General features: G+C 42.3%; 2 protein-coding genes across 2 annotated transcripts in view; one reads left to right on the top strand and one right to left on the bottom strand.

Moving 5' to 3' along the window:
* The window catches only part of me3 (malic enzyme 3, NADP(+)-dependent, mitochondrial), a 132,467-nt gene that overhangs the window by 76,124 nt on the left and 34,698 nt on the right, over nt 1-21,645 (top strand). The window lies entirely within an intron of this gene.
* Nucleotides 68-15,519, bottom strand: slc9a2 (solute carrier family 9 member 2). Its single transcript, XM_085765482.1, has 13 exons — nt 14,992-15,519; nt 14,527-14,741; nt 13,201-13,449; nt 10,084-10,334; nt 9,769-9,986; nt 7,604-7,803; nt 6,506-6,595; nt 6,180-6,250; nt 4,843-5,010; nt 4,646-4,751; nt 1,985-2,101; nt 1,729-1,819; nt 68-765 (listed from the first exon to the last, which is right to left on the bottom strand). The coding sequence occupies exons 1-13, from the start codon at nt 15,254-15,256 to the stop codon at nt 335-337; spliced, it is 2,472 nt and encodes an 823-aa protein (XP_085621608.1). The 5' UTR covers nt 15,257-15,519; the 3' UTR covers nt 68-334.

Raw genomic sequence — 21,645 nt, 5'->3', positions numbered from 1 at the left:
GTTTAACTTACATCAACTTTAAACATTTTTAAAAATCCTACGGGAATATAAAATTATTAAAAATCACATTCACGTGACTTGTAGACGAAGCCTGGACTCTACTGACACTTCCTCCACTGTAGTGCACTGTGATGAGTCTGTGAGCTCTGTCACTTTGGCTCATTTTGAAGGTGGGTCGGCTCCTCTGAGAAACGAAAGCGTCTCCGTTGCCGGGCCTTTACATGACATGAATACACAGTTACATGTCGAGGCCCCTGGAGCTGCTGTGGAGCCCGAGACTCAGTCTGTGGCAGGCCGGCTGCTGCTGCTGCTGCTCAAAGCCCACGATCTCCTCTTATATCTTCTTGGGGTTCCACTGCGGCCGCCTGAGCAGAGGGTTTCGTGTCGTGTTGTCCCGTGGCTCTGCAGCCCAGGCTGGAGGTGGAGACAAAGGCTGCTGCTGCTGCTGCTGCTGCTGCTCGCCGTCCTCTTCTGTTTCATGATGCACGTTTCTTAAGTTATCCGCTGAGCCGCTGTCATTGGAGCTGAAGTGACGGCGAGCGGCAGGCACGCGGGAATCGCTGTATGAGGAGTTAGTTCTGGACATGCCGCGGCCCCTCCCACCGCTCCCACCGCTGCCTTCATCCAGAGCGTCCACGGACGGGGCTTCTCTCAGGGTGTCCAGCCTCCGTAGAGGCATCATGGCTCTGGAGGAGGAGCGCGCTGGATGGCCAAACCGAGAGCGACTGTTGGGGTACGCCACCTCTGACATGGTTTCCTGACCATCTGGGAAAGAAAATCAAATACCACATTATATTTTACATAGGTGCTCACTGTGACAAGGCTGATGTTACGCCTCAAGGAAGTTTCGTTTCATTTCTTTTCATTTTTTTTATTTGTTCCAGCCAAGGTAATTTCACGACTTTTCCCAATAAACATACCAAAACACACTTTCTTATTCCCTAGTTAGAAAGGAGCAGGGAGAAGATACATCTAATATTGCCTGCCCCTCACTCATTACATAATTATTCTGAAATAACCTGTCAGTCACTGAGCAACAGTCCTACAATAAAGTAAACAAAACAAACAAAAACATAACAACCAAAGTTTCAATCTGACATTTTTGCATTAATAAAAAGAGTTTGTGAGTCATTAATTAGTTCTGATTATTATTTCCTTTTAGCATTTTCAACCAGTGACATGCGTTGCTGTAGCAGCGTCACCAGGAGGCCAATCCTTCTACTGAAATTCACTCATGTCTTTTTAGCAAAATTGCATGAAAAGTACTGAGTAGTTTTGGAGGAAGTTACGGATCATTTACTATGATGATAGTATGATTTACTATCATGATGATCATATGTTTGAAGTCTGGTGCATGTGGTTTGACACTGGCCTAAGTGGACGTCGGTGCTCTGTGAATTCACTCTGTTCATCATAGTTTAGCATGATGTGTTGCTAATATTTGCTAATCAGCACCAATTAAAAAAGTACAGCTGAGGAACTTGGGAATATGAGAAGCTCTGCAGATATTTAGCTCTAAACCAAAGTTTTGTTGACCTGATGGCGATGTGAATAAATACCTGAGCACGTTTTTCTCACTGAAAAAGGTTGTGGGGTTAAAGCTGTAGACAAGCTAACAAGTGAACCTTGACTTTACTTCCCTGTCGTACAATGTGGAACAAGGTCGTTCCAACCTTGAATTTACTTAAAGACAAATCACCATGGACACTGCAACTGAGGGAAGCTTACCTTCATAGCTCAGCCTCTTTGGGGGAAAGAAGTTGGAGTCCAGACTCTTCCCAGCAGGAAGAGAGAAGTACTTATGAGATTTGGGCATTTCCTGAAAATAACAAGAAAGTGGAGAGGAAAAATGGTGAGAAAGGAAAATGAGTAGACGGGGGTGTAGTCAAGAGCTGATTAACCTGCTTTACCTCTATCTCTTAGAATGATAGACGTCATGTAGCAAGACCCTTAGGTCAATGTCAGCTACAGTTAACCGACTTACCGATGTCTGAAAGCTTCCAGGTCGGAGGCTGCGGCGGATGCTGGGGTGGCGCCTGAGCAGTATCTCTCTGGCGTGGCTGTCGTTGGGCAAGGCGTGCTTCCCTTTGAATGCCACCGTCTAAATACAGAAAATACAAAGGCAGAAGAAAGGACATTACATACACACAACATCGTGAACAGATTGCACAAAAAAAAGAGTCATGATTTCAGTTGAAACTGGGACTTGTGATTATATTATATACTGTATTTGGTTACTAATTGGTCTCTGCCACCACTGTGATTTGAATTACATCTTATTACTTAACTACTTGTTGGCTATATTTGTTGAACTTCGCCTGATGTTCACTAAATCAGTATCAGTATAGTTTTATTACTGTTTCTACATTAATAAAACCCAATATCCTGTCACACAAGCAGCTCCATGTTGTCTGAGAAGCTGTAGATAACATCCAGGAGCCGAAGCCATTAGGGGATCTGCCTGAGTTTATATGGACATTCTAAATGCAATGTGTTTTTGGCGTGCATTTTTGTCTTACCTGCAACTGTCATGGTAAGGAGAACATCATTGTTTCTTTTAGTCTTGAAACCTATTTTATTGGATTCCTTGACCCCAAAAATGTACACTCTGACACCAAATTAGTTATTGTAGCTACAACAGAAGCAAAGATATGGGCCTCTCAAGTATGGTTGGCGGCTAATTTTTGAAAAACAATGAAATGTTTATTTCGGATACAAAGTGTGATCTCACTTGTGTCTTAGGATAGATTTATTTGTATGGCCCTAAGGTACCTCCATGCCAAAGGGGACATTTGCATCATGACTTGAAGTCAAAGGCCTATTTTTTGGGCTTAACCTCCCTACTATTATGTTTTATGTTGGAAATAAGCAAGTTTCTTTATGCCTATAGAAAATATTTCCCAGCTTGAATTATGTCTTTAACTCTCCACAATGCTTCATTTTATGGCCTGTTGTGTCATGTTTTACCTTTATTGAAAAAATGGCAGCTCTTGCTATTTGAATATTGCCATTTAGATTATAGTTAATTTAATTGTTCAGCCCTAAACTCAAAGATTGGAGCATTTTTCATCTCAACAAATTTAACTGTTAATTCAATAACATCCACACACACACACACTCACCGCCGAGATGCTTTCTTTACTGACTCAGATTACTCAACCAATACTAGTGACCACACCCGAGTAAATGTCTCTGTTTGGCCTTTATGAGCTGCGACTCTAACCTTTTTCAGCGCGGTGCACCCATCGCTGTCAACATAGCTCTTTCTGTCCTGCAGTTGTTAAGACCCAAAGCAAATATAGCTGCCTTTCAAACACTCTTAGGTGGCCATTGTTCTTTAGAGGGAGGTCTCATCATGCCAACAAAACACTCCCGTCTACCTCAGAGGGGGTTTCAAAGTGGTCAGAAGGAAACAATGTGATATTCAGGTTGGTTACCATCACAGTTTTGCATGTTCAGCTTGTCCAGACCAAGATAACATCACAGACAGGAGTGACGTGAGTTTCTGGGAGAGACAAGGCTGTGAATAAGTGAAGAGCGGTGGGGCGACCGACTTGAAAAGAGGGGCTATTACACTTATCAGACAGTTCGTCTACCCAAGAACAGAAGCACATGCTGTCTATTTGCCTGAACATCAAAGAGCCTTTCTGAGGGGTGATGTCATGTCACTAATGGAAAAGTACTGCCGGCCGCAGAGAGCGGGTATGCAAAACAGCACCAAGTTTCAGTGGTTGTGGGAATCACACTGGAGTGAGGACATAGTCGCCAACATATGTTTGTTTTCTGTAGACCAAGCATGAAAACTACACGTGTGCTTTATTGACAAACAGGAACACGATGGTTTCTGTTCAAATAAAAACAAAGAGAAGCTGAGTTGGACAAATAGCTGCATAGCTTCAAGTGGCTTGTTTGTTCATCCAGGAAGAATCCAACAAGCAGGAGTTCACATTACACTTTGCTGTATGTACTGTCAGCAGCTGAGAGTTACAGATCACATGAGAGCAAACAGGCTGTAGGTTTTGTGTAGTGTTGTTTACGGTGCAGTGATCAGTGGTGGAAGGAGTCTTCAGAATAAGAGTGGATGGCACCAACAACGTTTACCTTTTAAACCAGACTAGGTCATGGTTTTAGTTTAAGTTCTGTTTTAGCAAACTGGTAAAAAAACAAAAACCTTCTCTAAATAAAATTTAAATCTGTTGCACCAAACTTTACAGTCAAATCTAAACTGTGATCTTGGGTCAACTTTAAATACACCAGTTGAGGAGCTTTAACATTTACGGCTTTGACATGGATTGATCCTAAAAGAATCAGAGTTAACCCACTTGATTTTATGATAAAGAAGAATTTGAATGAAACTGTTTGAATGAAACCGAGTCTAATTTGAAGTAGTTCAACAGAACTTAGTTTAATTTAATTTTAAACCTGGTTTACCTTATTTTACTAAACTATGAAAAGAGCTAATTAAATTAAATTGATGACCCACAACTAATATATAGCTATACATAATATTACTACTATTAATGCTGATGCAGCAAAGTGTATGTTTAATTTTTATAGTTTATATAGCACCTAATTGAATGTACTTCCACCACTATGCTGTATGAGAATGAATCAAAAGGGAGTAAAAGGCAGAATGGTTTCTCACCCGCTGCCTGATCTTGTACATGTTCTTGGACAGGATGTCGTGCATGTTCCTCAGGTCGGCAGCCAGGAACTTCCTCTTAGGTTTGGCGGCGCTCTTCTTTTCTTCACTGAAAATCAGATAGAAACAGATATGATGATGAAAATGTCTGTTCCTGACAGCAACAGAGCAGCACAGAGACCGTGTGTAGGGTTTCGTACTAGACGGAGACGATGGACGGCGCAGCACTGATGTCTCCTGACACCTGGTCCAGGATCTCCATGGCGTTCTGTAATTCCAGCTTCTTGTACAACGCCACGATACTGGACTCGGCCCGGCTGTCTCGGATCAGGATCCTGCGCAGGATTCGATTGTTGAATTTCATAAACCTGAAATTGAAATAAACAAAAGAGTGGATTAGGTTTGTGCGGAACAGAGTTTGGTGTGATGACCCGGTGGAGAAGACTTCATTTAGTCGTCATGTAGGCAATACTTGGTTGCATAGTTGCATTTCCATATTTATTTATTTTTATCTCAACTTCCACAAGACTACTTAATTTTGTGCATAATAGTAGAGTGTATACTTGTTACGTATGTATGACAACTAATTCTTATTCTGGGATCATGTTATTTTGCAGTTGATGAATGGCTGAAATCTCTGACCCACATCTAACAGCTGTTAACTGCTGCAGACTTGACTGCTCTAAGTTAAGCAGATAGTCTATGTTGATATGTTTCACTCTATATAATTTATATACATCCTAATACTGTGTGTGTTACAGTCAATGTTTACAGCACGTTTTGACTTCACTCAAACTGAAAACCTGAGGCCTGAGGAACCAGTCTCACCTGATTCGGAGAGTGTCAACAAAACCAAGAGGAGTAGAAGGAAAAGAAAGAAAGCAGTGAAAGCAGTGAAATAATGACAGGAAACTGTCCCATAAAAAACGCCAATATGTTGTAAAATATACAATTTATAAGGTGTGTAATAATGTTTGCAATTTTCAGGAATATTTAGTAGAGTATTGTGCGTCTAAAAGACAAATAAAAGTGTAATATTGTGATATTTAAGAGGTTTACGTTAGTGTGAAGGTACAATACTACAATCTATTACTGCTTCTAATGTAGCTCCATCTATACATCTGTTGTCGTCTTTATAACATCCACAGAAACAAGATTCACAACAACTAAGTTAATTAAAAATCGATACCATGTAGTTAACTGCATAATGTTACCTTAAAACTGGACATGTAAAAGAGTCAGAGGAGGAAATGAGGCTGTTTTTTTTAGAAAGAAAAATGACACCAACGTGTGATTAGCCGTCGACATTCCCACACTGTCCCCATGTGAACAATAGCGCTGCTAAACAAAAACCACAAAAGGGGGAAACTAAAGGCAGGTAAACTAAAACTAAAACTGTCATCTCGCCTCTCGAGCTTCACTGCAGATTCTTTCTCTTGAGTTTTATTAGCGTGAAGCGACTGGTTTAAGATGAGGAGAGTAATGTGTACACTTTTTGTTGAGCAGTATGAGCAAACAGAGAAGACAAAGTTCTTACTTGTCCTTCCAGTAGAAGTGGCTCCACTGTCCGCAGAGGTCCTCTATACCTGCTATAGTGTGCTCCATGAGCTGAGAGAAAAAAGAAACAGTTGTTATAATGATGTTTTACTTACAGACTTAAGTTCAGCTTTCAATATAATTCAACTACATCTGCTTGTACAGAAGCTAAATGATAAACATTTCAAGACAGGTAAAAGTTATGGCCTCCCACTCCATTTTATTCTATATTGTATTTCTAATATATCTCATTTGTTTTAAACTCTGTTTCTGTTCTTATTTGCATTTTTTTTATTACATGCACAATCACCACAAGCTGCGTCGTACCCTGCAGTGGACCTCTACATTGATGGTGTCAAGATTGCGGTTGGTTCTGCGGACATTGATGAACTCAATCAGAGGCCGGATACTGATGCCCTGTGGAGAGGAAGAAACACAGCAACACAACCCAGAAAAATATTAGTGTTACATGAATATTAGACACTTTTAAAATCCCAACTGACCTGACTTTTTTCATTTGTTGGCTTTCAACCCAGCAGTGTTTTATTGTTTTTACTGTTTTAACATTGTTATTGTTTTATTGTTTTTCATTGTTTGATGTCTCATGTCCTATTTTTATTTATGTACAAGACTTTGTTTCAGCTGTGGCTGTTTTTAAAGTGCTCTATAAATAAAGTTGAGTTGACCTGAAATTATTGTGACCTCCTTTTGTGACTGTTCCACTTAAAGCATGGGGAAACATATTACATAATAAATACCAATCACACCTAATAAATACCAGTCACAGTAAAGTAAGAGGACAGTTATAAATTATAAGAGTCAGAAGTCTGCTCTCTAACTATATTTTCTTTGTCATTGTTCTGCTTTTGTCACCTATTTTTTGCTGTTAGTTGCTTCAGGTACCCTACTGTAACTCCTACTGCTATTGATTTCTTGTCTTTTTCTTTTGTTTAGCTCATGTGTTGTTGTCTGCTTGTCTTTTGTTTTGTATCATAGACAGGGGTGGAACTTTGTACAAGTTCGTCAGGACTTTGTTCCCTCCTTGCGCAGCGTTTTACACATTTTCTGTGCTAAACAAATAAACTAAACTTAACTAAACAGAAGTCAGAGTTTAATTTCTGCAGCAAAAGGTTGTCCTGCTGTAAACTTGACTGGTTTTGCGGCCAAAGATCTGACTCAGACTCGGGAATGCAAGAACATTAAATCTAAAACCCTCACATTGAACTAGATAATGAAATCAGGTCGGATCTGGACTTAAATCATGTGATGTGTTCAAAGCTTAAAAGAAAATCATGACTGAGGCCACGAGTCTGTTTCACTGAGACTCAGAAAATGGCCTCGTATATGGAGACGTCACACTAAAGGTGTAAAAACGTATTCCCAGTGCAAGATGTTCTGGGTGCAAACACAGAGATGCTCTCTTACCTGAAGAAACACGGTGAAGAGGATAATGGCGATGGTGGCTGTAATGAAGAGCTGCCTGCGGGCAATGGTGTCAGGCAGAGTGAAGGCCAAGGCGAATGAGATTGCGCCTCGCAGGCCACCGTAAGCCAGACCAAACTGATCTTTCAGGTTGAAAGGGATGGTACGGAAAGGGTTAATGATCTGAGTCAGCACCAGGATGCCTGAGAGGAAGGAACAGAAAAGAAACGTCAAGATGCTTTTGTTCAAATTATATTGTTAGAAGGTTTCACATTTAGAGGTCTGAGTCGGTTTTGACTGTTTTTGAATACTTTGGATTTTATCTTTATAAACCACATAGAAAAATATATTCACCATAGCCATGTTTGGTATCTTTTCTTTTCAGCACAACTTCACCTATATGATATGACAATTATTTTTCCCCTTTAACCTACTTTATTAACATATTGGGCCCAAAAATACACAAAAGTCACATAGAGTAGTATCAGCTCATTCAACCACTTTTTCCTGTTTGGTGAAATTACAAAAAAATGACGAATATAGAGAGAAAAAATATCCGACGCCTGCCCATCTCATCCCACTTTTATGTTATACAGTAAGTATTTTTGTAATATGAAATTAACACTATCTCTGGTTTTACTTGGTCCATCAATGTCAAACAAAAACTGGGAGAGTTTCAAATCTGCACTTTCCAGTGAAGTTGACAGCAGCGCTCCAGGTGACCTTGGTCTGATCCGTCAGGTGATCAAAGACCCTGGAGGGTTAAAGCTGCAGCAGTTTATATTTTATATTGAGAGTGGATAAAGTCATTGTGTGTAATGTGACACAGAATCTCAGCTCTGACAAACTTTGCAGCTCCTTTCAGCTCCTAAATTTCACTTTCATTATTTCAACAGACATCAGCCTGGAGACTGAACATAACAGTATTTAACCTGAGGAGACTTGTCAGCTACTTTCCCCATTAACAACAACAGACAGAGATAATATCTCAGTGTTGTGTTCACAGCTTTTTCTGCTGCCCGAAGCAGTAAAAAAAAAAAAAAAAAAAAAACAACTCTTCATGGAGCTCTATAGAGTAACTTAGCCCCGGGCTGAAAAGTTAATTCAAAGTTTTCTCCGCTGAGCTGACCACACCCACCAACAGGTGTGTGCGTTAGTAGCCATTCCCTCCAGTGATGTCTGCAAGGCTGAGCTACTAAACACTGGGAGGTGAACAAAAGAAACATGCTTTGCAAGTTACACCACTCATGTGTGTGTGTGTGTGTGTGTGTGTGTGTGTGTGTGTGTGTGTGTGTGTGTGTGTGTGTGTGTGTGTGTGTGTACAAAATAGGGCTGTCAGTTTAATGCGTTAATTAGATTAATTAATTACACTGCAAATTAACGCGTTAGAAAAATTAACGCAATTCAATGCGCGAGCACTTTAAATTTGGCCATTGAATGACCCTGGCTACTTGGCAGTAGCACGTCACGGTAGCATAGCACCGAGGAACTTTGTGTGTGTGTGTCTCGCGTGCAGACACAACTGACAAATAGACGGACAAGCAACAACTTAATTAATCATCATTTAATTATTTTATTTTGAAAATTGACCGGATTCTCTCGTCTTTTCTGAGCCCGACTTCCTGTCTGGTACGATCTGGTCTATCCAGCTTGACAACGGCGCTCACGGCTCGCGTGAAAAATAGAACAGACAGCGAACTGAAGATAGGTTAACATGGGCGCTGATCGGTTCCTCACCTGGCCTAATTGGATGTGCTTGACCATTTTCTTTTAAATTTCATTCATGAAACGCACATCACCAATAAAATTGTGGATTTCAAATCTTCTCTGCGTGTATTCAAATGATTAGTCATGCAATACAATTTTGCAACGTCCTAGAATTTGAATTCTTTATTTGGGTAGGCCTACCTTTAGCAGATATAAGATTAAAATGCGATTAATTAGATTAATTAATTACAAATTCTATAATTAATTAGATTAATTTTTTTAATCGCCTGACAGCCCTAGTACAAAACAAACGAAGCAGGAGGACCCACTCCTAAGACGATTGTTTCATTGCCCCCCCCCCCCCCCACAACTTTTTCTCTATGTCGCTCTGTTTCCTGGTGCTACACAGTCGACAGATGCAGTCAAACAAGCCCCGACCTCCACCATGACCCGGCGCTTACCCAGACCGCGCCACACGAAGGCAAACAGCAGCGTGAACAGGATGTAGCCCCAGTTCCACTCGTGCTCCGTCGTTATCGTGACGACCCCGAGGAAGAAGAAGATGAGCGTCTCAGAGATGGAGCCGAGCATCTTGATCACGTGGCGGATGGTTGTGCAGGAACGCTGGGAGACGTTTTCCTCCACGTAGTATTTCATGGTGACGGCGCAGGTGACGATGCTGCAGCGAAACACAAACAAACACAAACACTATACTTTCTATATTTCTGCAGCTGTGAGAATATTTGGACCTGTTAACATTATTTAAATGCACTCACGCCATGATGGATGAGATGGCGAAGAGCTCGGCCACCAGATAGGCCAGGTAGCTGTACATGAAGATGAAGAGCGGCTCGATCTCTCGGACCTTGGAGGTGAATCTGGTGGTGAACGCGGCCACGAAGCCGAACAGAACGCCGAAGCCCATTCCTCCGAGCCCGACCACGAAGAACCTCGCCATCCCGAGGAAAACATCCACCGGCTCCACCTCCGGCATGTCGGCCACAAAGCTGAACATGCTGTACAACACCTGGAAACACACACACATACACACAAATGTTCACACACACACATTCAGAGACACTTGTGCAAACACTTTTATGTGAAGCTTTGGGCAGCCCAAACATCCCAGTCAGAGGTCACGGGCGGTGTCAGGGGCTGTGGCCTCTAACGACACCGTTTCAGATAAGAGTGATTTATTGAAATATTTACTCTGCACTGTTTGCAATTTGATAATACCATTTCACCAAGCACGGTTAATGACTCATGGAAAAGGACCATTGGGCTACTGTTGTTCATTTACAAAGAGTATGCCCTTTAGTCTATATTAGCTGCATTTGTGGTGTTTCATTAGATTTTAGAGTGTAGAAAAAAAGAGAGAAAATACTAAGGCACTCATCTTACGTAAATAAAAATATTAAAATGCTTTTATTGCATTAAGGGCCAAACAGGACCTTTGACGCTTCGGCTGAGATCCTTCGTCAGGAAATGTAGTCTGACACCAAGACAGGCATTTTAGAGTGTATTCAAACTAATCTAGAGTTACTGGAAATGATATGAAAGGCTAAAACATAGAAGAACACAATACATAATGTTAATTTTAAAACAAGTCTGGTGATATCATCTATATTAGTGTCACTGAGCTCCATTGTTGTGACACGTTCCTTCATTAACATGTCAGTTTGTCCTGTGTCACTTCCATGTGCATCAACTGGCTGCTGTTAATAACTCACTATAGCACCAAATCTTCAGTTTATATACAGCAAATCCATTATTTACTCCTGTTTGAGTTATGTGTGGCTAAAAAAAGAGTGTTTTACCTCTTTTTAAAAGTATGAAAACACATATATTTATACGTTGTTTTAAAGATTCACTAAATGTTTAGTTTGGTCTGATTGTAGGATTTGCTGAATGTAGCAAAACTGTAGAATACCACCAGTTTTATTGTGGTATTTGGTTTGAATTCTAAATCATGTTTACATGTTAATTGCCACTATCCTGGCAACACTAGAAACAGTATTGCCTTTTTCATTACCTTGAAAAGTCAGATTTAAAGGAGACTTTTCTGCTCTGGGACAAGCCAGTCACACACATGGGCAGATAAGTCTTTAATAATACCTGAAAGATCAAGATAAGGCAAACAGGAAAGTGATAGGTCCTGTTTTTACCACTTACATTAAATGAAAGTGAAATATGTTTTCAACATGTGATCATACTGAGACACACACACCTCTACACAGGCCTCATCTGGACATTTTCCAGGCTCCTGTGTAAATGTTTGTCTCCTCCTGCATGGCTCTGCTGCTGTGTACTAAACAACAGGGTCACCAGAGCCCACAGCGGGTTCCTGGCTCGTTTTTAGCACAATAATACAAAAAAAAGGAGGGTGAGGGGAGGAAATTTGAGCATTAACTCACTTCAGTCAAATTTCAGGCAACAATGAGTGTGTGTATCAGTGTGTGTATGTGTGCGTTAACTCCTCCCATGTAAGCAAATGAAACAAGTCAGAAACAGGTTTGGCGGCATCTGTGGAAACGGACTCCTGAGGCTACGCGGCCCGGCCTGGCTGTGGAGACATCCGTTATACATCTCCGTCAACATTTCCTCACTTGCAAATCTGAATAATTCATCTGTTTGACTCCCACATCCACGCACAGACTTTTTTTTCCTCCCACGCACCATGTTCTCTTCTCATACGTGCATCCTAACCCAGATTTGAGTGAACAACTTGTACAGTATCTTATGAAACCTGAGCCGAGTCTTTTAGAGTGAAAGAATGGAGAAGCCTCAGACGACACAATGGTGAATCTGCTGTTTCATGTTAAAATGAAACGCCCCAGACGGGTTTTTAAACCGCAGTAAAGGCTGCGATGGCGTCTGTATCTGTGTGACTGGGATGTACAACCTTTGACCTGGATAAAATAACTTTACTAGATGTTCAGTGTGTCCATTTAGGGTGGGATTTTGATCTGTGTTTTGTTTTGTTTTTGTAGTCACTGACGTACACCCCACGATCCTGAACAATAATGGTACCTTGTCCTTTGCACTGTGTGTTTTCATAACAAGCAGCAGCCCAGAGGTATCCACGTCAGGTCACTGTGTCGCAGCAGGCCTCAGATAAGTCTAACCTTAAAGGGATAGTTCACCCTAGAATGATATTTCGCTCATTATCTACTCACCCTCATGTTGACTAAGGGCTGGAAGAAGTTTCAGAGTCCACCGTCCCTTCTCTGAGTTACAGGGGGTCTCAGCGTAGCAGTGCATGTCCATATAACGGTTGCAAAGGGACACCAGAGCTCTTCGTAAAAAACACACACAAAAAAACATCCAAATACCTCCATGATGCTCGTATGTAATGTCCGTCTTGTGCTGAAGCCCCAAATTGCGTAATTGTCCCGAAAAAAATTAAATAAGTCTATATTTTAAGCTTGTTTGTAGCGGAAGCTTCTCGAAGCTCCTCTTCCTGGTCCGTCCAAATCTCGCGTGATTCGCAGTAACCGCACTGACGCCGGCGCAAATCACGCGAGATTTGGACGGACCAGGAAGAGGAGCTTCGAGAAGCTTCCGCTACAAACAAGCTTAAAATATAGACTTATTTAATTTTTTTCGGGACAATTACGCAATTTGGGGCTTCAGCACAAGACGGACATTACATACGAGCATCATGGAGGTATTTGGATGTTTTTTTGTGTGTGTTTTTTTTGTGTCCCTTTGCAACCGTTATATGGACATGCACTGCTACGCCAAGACCCCCTGTAACTCAGAGAAGGGACGGTGGACTCTGAGAATTATTCCAGCCCTTAGTCAACATGAGGGTGAGTAGATAATGAGCGAAATATCATTCTAGGGTGAACTATCCCTTTAAAAATTGGTTTGGTCTGTCGACGCCCACTCACCACAGTGACGGCATCATTGAAGAGACATTCCCCGAACACCACGATGTAGAGCTGCTCGTTCACGTTCACGTCCTCGAACACGCTCAGCACGGCCACGGGGTCCACGGCCGAGATGATGGTGGCGAACAGCAGGTTCTCCTGCAGGTTGATGTCCTGGACGTCGAAGGCCTCGATCTGGCAGATGGCGAACAGAGACATGCCGATGCCGATGCTGTTCCACAGAGTCCCCACCACCGCGAACCACATCACCTGCACACACACACACACACACACACAGGGAGGGAAACAAGATGACACAGTCTGTGAGGACTTGATCTTCCAAAGAGAGACAAATACCTTCTGAGAGTGTTGAAAAGGCTCTGACCAGAAAGTGGTTTAAAAAAGACAAACCAACAATTAATGAATGGACTGATATCATTTATAATATATATGTTATGGAGAGAATTACATTCAAACTCAAAAACCAAACTGATATTTTTGAAGAGAACTGGTTAAATAGCTCAGCTACGTGTCAACTGTAAGACCTGATGTCATATAGACCACAAAGATAAGGCCAAACCCTTGATTAAAGCAGAAGTAAGTGGTCCGGTCGTTTTCGCTAATGCTGCGTTCCAGGCAGGCTTTTGAAATCGTAAATTACAGCTTCAAGTCATAACTTACGACTTTGTAGCGTTCCAGGCAACCCACTCGTGTTTTTCCGACCTGTTTTACCGGTGAAAGTCACTATAACGGCCACTCGTAACTTCCGACCGGTGAACTCGTACCAGATCGAACTGGTACGACTTCACAGGTCGGAAAAATACGAGTTTCCTTGAACGCACCATAACAGTCCTCGTCCCTACGTCACCACATTCACGGCGTCCCTTGGCTGCACACACAGCCCTGCATGCCGTTCTCTCTCCTCATTGGATAAAAACTGTAGGATACGATAAATGTTTTCTCCTCGGCTCAGAGCAGAGCAGAGTGACTGACAGACCCGTGTTTCGGTCCAAACACTCTATGTAAGTGATTGCTGTCGGAAGATATAACTATTTAAGACTTATATTAACACAAATATATCACTTACTTCTGCTTTAAGAAATGTTTTGTTCCATATCCTGAAGAAATGTATGATGTGTTTATGTTTGACTCCGCTGTTTCCACTTAATGAACAAATCCTCCCCCTTGTCATGTTATGTTTGTTATATGTTTTTGTGCCCAGTTGGCACATTGCCTATGTGTATATTACTAAAAGAAAACTAATAAAAAGTAAAAAGAAACAGTCTGTGAGAGGAAGAAGAAGAAGATGGATCAGTGGTAAGAGACAGGGGTTGATGTGTGACGGACCGTGCCGATGTTCTCAAAGAAAGGCCTGGTGGGCATGAAGTAGCCCGAGTCCAGGACGATGAGGGGCAGCATGTAGAGGAAGAAGACGTTGCTGGTGAGCACGGCGGGCGGCTCCTCGTGGACCGAGTGCATGATGCCGCCCACGATCAGACCGATGCTGATCAGGAGACACGTCTCCGGCACCCAGATGGTGATCTTGTGGTACACATGGAAACCTGAAGGAGAGATGTGACCTCAGGTGAACAACAGACAACAAACAACAGACCCACTCAGTGATCAGTGCAGAACACACCTCAGTGTAAGTAAAAAAACACATGTTCCTGTTATAAGCCTGTGAATATTCTCATTTGTCCAGGTTATAGTTATCTCAAGGAAATTTTAACTGAATGCAACTGGACTTGGTTATTTGTCTAGGAAACATTGCATTCTATTTAAATTTCCTTGAGATATGTTCCTGTTACTCACCAATCTTTGCGAATGAAGCCAGCAGCACCCACAGAGTGATCTCAAATGGAATCTGTATTCTTGCATAATCCATTGTAAACACTGGTAAATTAGCCTTGGCAGCGTCCGGGTAGGCCTGGGGGCCTCCATCGGGTTTAACCGGGGGCACGATGGTGACCCCGCCGGTGGGTTTGGGAGGGACTTCTCCTCTGCAGCCATGAAGGCGACTAGAAACTGACAGCAGGAGCAATAAAACTCCTCTCAGTGTGGAAATGTTTGAATCCATTTTTGTTTTTTTTAGCAGTCCCCACACAGAAGCTCAAAACTGAATGTGAATATCCACGTCGGTGAGATTCAATCCATCCACGATCAGAAGAAAAAGAAAAAAAATATAGGTACTTTTTAAAAAATTTAAAAATTAAGAGAAAACAAACTGTTGTTTAGTTTCCCCGCGTGCTCTCACTTCACCATCATCAAGTCATAGTTCAACACTTTTGTCCTCAGTGTTTCTTCTTAAGTTGTGTGGTCGCGGCGAGTCTCCTTAACACTGAGGGAAACACTCACATTCACATTGACACACACACACCTGGCGGTGGTTTACCTGAGGCGCGTCCACGAGTTCCGATACTGGCCTGGGCGCGGTCCCGAGCGCCGCCCTGATTGGTTGTCACCTGGGGAAGAAGACGAGGTGTTTTATATTTTCTGCTGCTGGAGGAGGTGAGGCGACGCTCTTTGGTTTCGGTGACACCAGCTCACTGTGCGACACTAGTTTCAACCTGTCTCAGGTGAGATACAGGTTCCCTGATTCATCTAAATTGGCACTGAATTAGGCAACAGGCCGCAAAGGGTAGTGGGTAAAAAAAAAAAAAAAAGGGAAACAAAAATATAAACCGGTGTGACAGGAAATTTTGCATTAGATTGCTTCCTGTAAAATGTTGGAATAATAATTATTTGAGCATTTTTTGAAAGGCTACAGGCTACATCATCTCTTTTACATAAGAGATGGTACAACCCACACACACACTAGGGTAATCTACATGCATGTAGGCTACACCTAATATAAATGTTTTAAATATGGTGTTAAAATGTCTGATATGGAGAAAATAGTGTGAACATTCTTAGATCAAACCCCCTAGACTCTAGGGAATAGGCTACACTGTTTATGTTAGTGTCCATTTTAAGTCTAACCTCAAAACATATTTTATCAAAAGGCATTTCCTGATTTTACAAAAAAAAAAGTTTTTTCTTCTCAAGCGTAAGGCACTTTGTAACTGTGTTTACAATTAAGTTTGTAATTGAACGCTGCTGTCCATAAAATTGGAATAATTTAGTTTTCAGACACATTGCTGTTTTTTTCCCTACACATCAGTAGCCCAATCACCTTTGACCAGGTGCAATGATTACACACTGAGATATAGCCTACACTTTGTCATCAAGAATAAACCACATTGTCACAATCATTTCATGAGAAGAGGTAAAATATTCCAACTTTATGGGCAACAGTGTATAGTTTGGGATACTAGGCCTATGTCAAAGGTCTGAGGTTGCACTTAGCTATTTCAATTTGTAAACCATTAAGTAGTTTATATTCCTTTTATATCTGATTTTATTTATTTTATTGTAATTAAGTGTCTTTTATTATTATTTATTATCTTTTTTTCTTTTCTTTTCTTTTCTTTTTTTTTTTTACATTATTGTTCTGCAAAGTACTCAGAAGTGCCCTCCGGAATGAAACATGCAGTTGTTGCCACGCCTGGAGGTGGATGCATGCAGCAGGATGATCCAGATGTTCTGTCTCCATCATATCTGGATCCCTAGCCGGAGAGAAAACAACCCCCCACTACAACCACTGATGTTACTTTGGACCAGTGAGGTTACAACATTGCTTCAGTGTTGTGGTGAAGCCGGTTCCCTGCGGACCCCTCGCCTGCAGCGCCCCCCGCCGGCCGCGGGTGGAGCTGCTCCGGTGGGGGGGTTATTACGTTGGGCTGTGTCACAGGGAGTCAGGGCGAGTCTTACTGTAACTGCAGACATCGTCGAGTGTTTAACCAGGATGCGCATCAATATGAGAAGAAACCATCGCTTCTCTCTTCACGGTATGAAATCATTTCTCTCTTTCTCATGTTTGCTGATTTACGCTCCATCTCGTCGTTTCACGGTTTTGTGGAGGGCGTTTGTTCACTGTGATGCTGTGGATGAGAGAGAGAGAGCAGCCAGCTCAGGATGAGACATGTTTACAGCCACAGCAACATCTCAAATGTCGATTTATTTCTCTGGTGTTTTTTATAGCCTATATAGACATAGAAATATACACACGAACGTGGGTTATTTTTAATATCGCTGAGCGAGGTGCACACCCTGCAGCACCGTGCAGCAGCCTCACTGAATGAGCATCAGCAGATATCATGACGCAATATTTGTTATTGTCCGAGTGTCAGTGAATAAACATAAACGCACTGATGTATAATCACATTATCAGTGATCAGTGTTGCCATAAATAAATAGATAGATCTCCATTGTAGGAGCTCTGGGCCTCTGCATGTTGATCTCTCCACGCCTGCACCCAGCCTGGCCAACCGACAGGATGACACCCAGATTCATGCACAGCAAGCCAAGACAAGACAGGGAAGAGCAATATGCTACACATTTGTTGTTGTTGTTGTTGTTGTTTTTATATAATAAGGGGTGTGTTGTTTTGTTAAAACCCTCTGAGGCCTCCACCGACACGGCCACAGGATTAGATTTGATCTGTTGAATCACCATTTTCACTCTTTTCACATCAGACAGGAAACTAAAACACACTGAGCTCCTGTGACTCACTTCCAGCTGTCTGGTTTTTGGGGGGTTTTTGTCTGTTTTTGTCTTTCTCGCTGTGTGAGCTTGTGTGTGTGTGTGTGTGTGTGTGTGTTTTGTGATGATTAGGATTTTTGAGGATGAAATTGAACAAAGCACGTTGGAGACTTCTGGAGTAGCTACAGTCCTGGATGGGATGTTCACCAGATACATAGTTCATCATCGTCGTCGTCATCATCATCGTCATCATCTGTCTGATAATAATGGACTCAGGATGTAGTAGCTAGTCTCTCCAGTTGCTGTGTGTGTGTGTGTGTGTGTGTGTGTGTGGATAAACGTTTTCCACTCCCAACTCATTTGCATTTCCTCCTCCTCTTTCATCAGCGGTATCAGGGGGGCAATTTATGGATCAGTCTCCTGCTAACAAAGCAGCCATGTGCCCATGGTGACAACAGCTGTTTCTCTGTAGATCACACTCGAGGGGCAGCGGTTCAGGCTCTGGACTGAAACTAGGATCGATAGGAGGAAATCGAGAGGAGCATTGGGGTTATAGAGGGGGGAGACGGAGGAACAGGACAGGGCTGATGATGACAGAGCAGAATAAGGTGAAGAGGAGGTATTTGTGAGAGATTAGAGGTAAGAGGAGGAGATGATGTCTGAGAGAGGAGCCACTGCAGTGCAGCCGGCGCTGACAGCAGCCGCAGGGGGCCAGCTGTGCGCCGCCAGCCTCACTAACTGGGTCAGGTTTTGTCCCCATGCTGTCTCTGAGGACGGTCTGCCACGAGGACCACCTGAATCTCCCCCTCCTCCTCCATTCCCCTCCTTCCTGCTCCCACCTCTTCCGCCTTCTTCCACATCTTCACCTCCCTTTTAAAGCTGCAAAACCAAAAAAACATGTCTCCGCCCCCCTTGACCTGCGTGGTGTCATTGAGGTCAGAGGTCACCGACATGACCAGCAGTAGAGGTCAAAATCAAATCAAATCAAATCAAAATAAACTTTATTTGTCCCACTAGGGGAAATGTGTCTTGTGACAGCTGCCATGTACATGTAAAACATCCATACACAGAACATAATATACAATAAAACAGTAACAAAGGCAAACATATCCAAGAGAAGAGAAAGAAAGAAAGAAAGTGCGGGGTGCAATAAATAGAGTAAAATACTTATAATACAAGTCCAAATAAAAACATACTAAAAACTAAAAGAAAGAGCAAGGGATGCCAGCAGGTGGACAGGCAAACTGGATGTGGATGTGGAGCTGATTGGGATTCAGCTCAGAGACTCATCATCATCATCAGTGTGGTTGTTTTCTCAGGTCAGGGTTTAGGGTTGTGGGCTGTACATTGATAGGACTGAAAAAAAAAGTATTGATTTTTCTATCGCTCTATCAGTAATATTTAATATTTAATATTCAATTCATAACTATATATATCAAGAATGTCATTATTTGTGGTTATAGCTTTGGACTGCTGGTTGGATGAAACAGACACTTCGATGGCATCATCTCTGCCTCCAGGAAAGTTATGGTGATTCAGTTTTCTGAATCTTTCATGGGGCAAAACACGTAATTAATTAATTAAATCCATAGTGGGCAAAAAAAACATGAATTGAAAACACACTTTAGAAACGGCAATGTGCATTTGATTGTGAAATTACTCAAGAATGACAATAATTGTCAGTTGCCTCATCATTGAAGACATTCTGCTTGTAAAGATGTAGTAGAAAAACATCGACTCCCCTCCACTGAGAAGTTTGTGAATTAGTGAACAGATTTGTGCTTGATTGATGACGATATTATTCTGTTTGATGATCGATTGGTTAAATAGATTGTACCTGAGGAGGGGAATGACGGTGATCCGTGCCTCCCCCGTGGCTTGGCATCAGATCCACGGTGGGTTTCCTAGAGAGCCTCCCACAGTGCCACAGGCAGTGCAGATTACGGTATGGGAGAAGACAGCTCCCATTGACAGTTACAGCCTCGATCGCAGCCTAATGAGGCAGAGCACCCATGCACTAATTGTCATCCGTTTTGGTCTCACATGAAGCTGCCAAAGCAAAGATTAAACTGGCAAAGATCATCACACTCACTCACATTCTGGATTTTGTGGGCGGCTGACGGCTGTACAAATTACTTCGAGGGTTATCTGTGTGTGTGTGTGTGTGTGTGTGTGTGTGTGTGTGTGTGTGTGTGTGTGTGTGTTACTGGTAGACGTTTTCAATTGTGTGCAGCTTGTGACGTCAGAACAGATTCACGTGTAAAAATAGACCTCCGTTGCAGAAGTCATTACACATGAATGCACAGAGACACACACACAATATATAGTGATGCTCTCTCTTTGTCATCGCAGTAGTCGATACATACTGTAGCTACACAGATACTCCCATCGATTTGACGCTGAATGCAGAGAATACTTAAAAGCAGAACATAGAGACGTAATGGAGAAATAAAAGTTGGAGACGTCAGGAGTTGAGCTAGAATGGACGCTGGAGCGGAGCGGAGAGGAGAGATGATGATTCAGGGTGAGGTAGACACAGCAGCGTGAGAAGAGAAGATAGGAGAGATGGATGAGGTGGAGCTGAGGCAGACACAGAGTTTAGGTTCAGGTTCAGACAAGGTTCAGGTAAACATGGGGGAGCCAAAGTAGGGACAATCAGGTGTGCAGGGGGAGACACACACACACAAACAAACACAAACACACACTAGATACAGGGAACTAGAATGGGAAAACACAGGAAAGGAGGGGAAAGCGCAGCCTGACCGTGACACTGATGTTTGTTGCACCAGGTCTGTGTATATTAGAGCTGAAAAGGAAGTGACATTTATTTCAGCTGATCACTATAAGCCAGGGCTTTTGTGTGGCACACACACACACGCACAAATGGATAATGTTAACTATGTCTGACATGCTACTGGAAATGTAAACATTTACCTCTCTTTGTGAATTTGAAGCAGTCTTCACTTCAAGTTAGTCATCAGACCACTTGCTGCATCCTTTCCCTTTACTGTGTATGAACCTTTTACATTTTCTCCTTTGCGTTCCTTTCTCCACGTCTCTTTCCTCCTCCTCTCCTTCGTTCGTCTGTGGTTCATATTTATGCTCAGTTGTGAGCCAACTCTTACATCTGTGTTTTCACTTAGCAGCCAGCGTGTGACATTCGTTTGAACTTGTCTTTACACCTCTCCTGTGCTTTGTTCAGAGAATGACACAGGGTCGGCCTATGTTGATGTTAATGAAACACAAACCTCCAAGTGCTGTCTCCGATCCCTAATGAATCACGTTATATTTCAACCATTTTTCATCCTCTTTCACATTTCTTCTTCTTTTCGTTTCCTGGAAAAACTCATGTTAGAGCTTCCACTAACACCAGACCAAAAGACTACAGAGAGAAATGTGAGAAGGAAAGAGAGAGGGGACAATAGGCATCACTTTGCAGCCAGAAGATGCTGATAAACAGAAGGGTAGATGATGACGTGACGGCCAAGCAGCGGTTACAGCTCTTTGTCTCTTCCTATCAATGCAATCGAGAGAAATTGAATGAGGCCAAAGAGACTCAAACACAGCAGAAACACAGCGAGGAAATTAATCAAGAGAAGATATAAATGTTTCAGCTGAGCTAAATCTCCTGTGCTGGCACACTTGGCATCGCTTTTTGTTTCCTGTCTCTCACTGAGCCAAGTCATTTTTTGGCAGGTGCAGTGTTAGTGAGGTAACAACACGAACCTTGTGTTCATAAAATGAGAATCAAACATGACGGGCAAACGATCCGTCGCTTTCATTACACACACCACACATCACAAGCACATACAGTACACGATGGGGAAATATTTACTGATATAATAATCGTTATGCAAGAGTTTGTGGTTAAAATGAGATCAGATT

This window comes from Trachurus japonicus, chromosome 21 (genome assembly GCF_045865225.1).
Source record: "Trachurus japonicus isolate A0001 chromosome 21, Traja_1.0".
Classification (NCBI taxonomy): Eukaryota; Metazoa; Chordata; class Actinopteri; order Carangiformes; family Carangidae; genus Trachurus; species Trachurus japonicus.
Note: the sequence above shows the minus strand (reverse complement) of the source record. Positions and strands in the feature narration are given on the sequence as shown.

Bases quoted from the DNA above. Each gene is read 5' to 3' on its own strand.
- slc9a2 (XM_085765482.1), bottom strand. From the start codon at position 15,256: ATGGATTCAAACATTTCCACACTGAGAGGAGTTTTATTGCTCCTGCTG. The intron at 9,987-10,083 runs GTGAGTGCATTT...GTTTCGCTGCAG, and splicing joins GCCATCTCATCCATCATGGC to CATCGTCACCTGCGCCGTCA. The intron at 2,102-4,645 runs GTGAGAAACCAT...TTCTGTATTTAG, and splicing joins TGTACAAGATCAGGCAGCGG to ACGGTGGCATTCAAAGGGAA.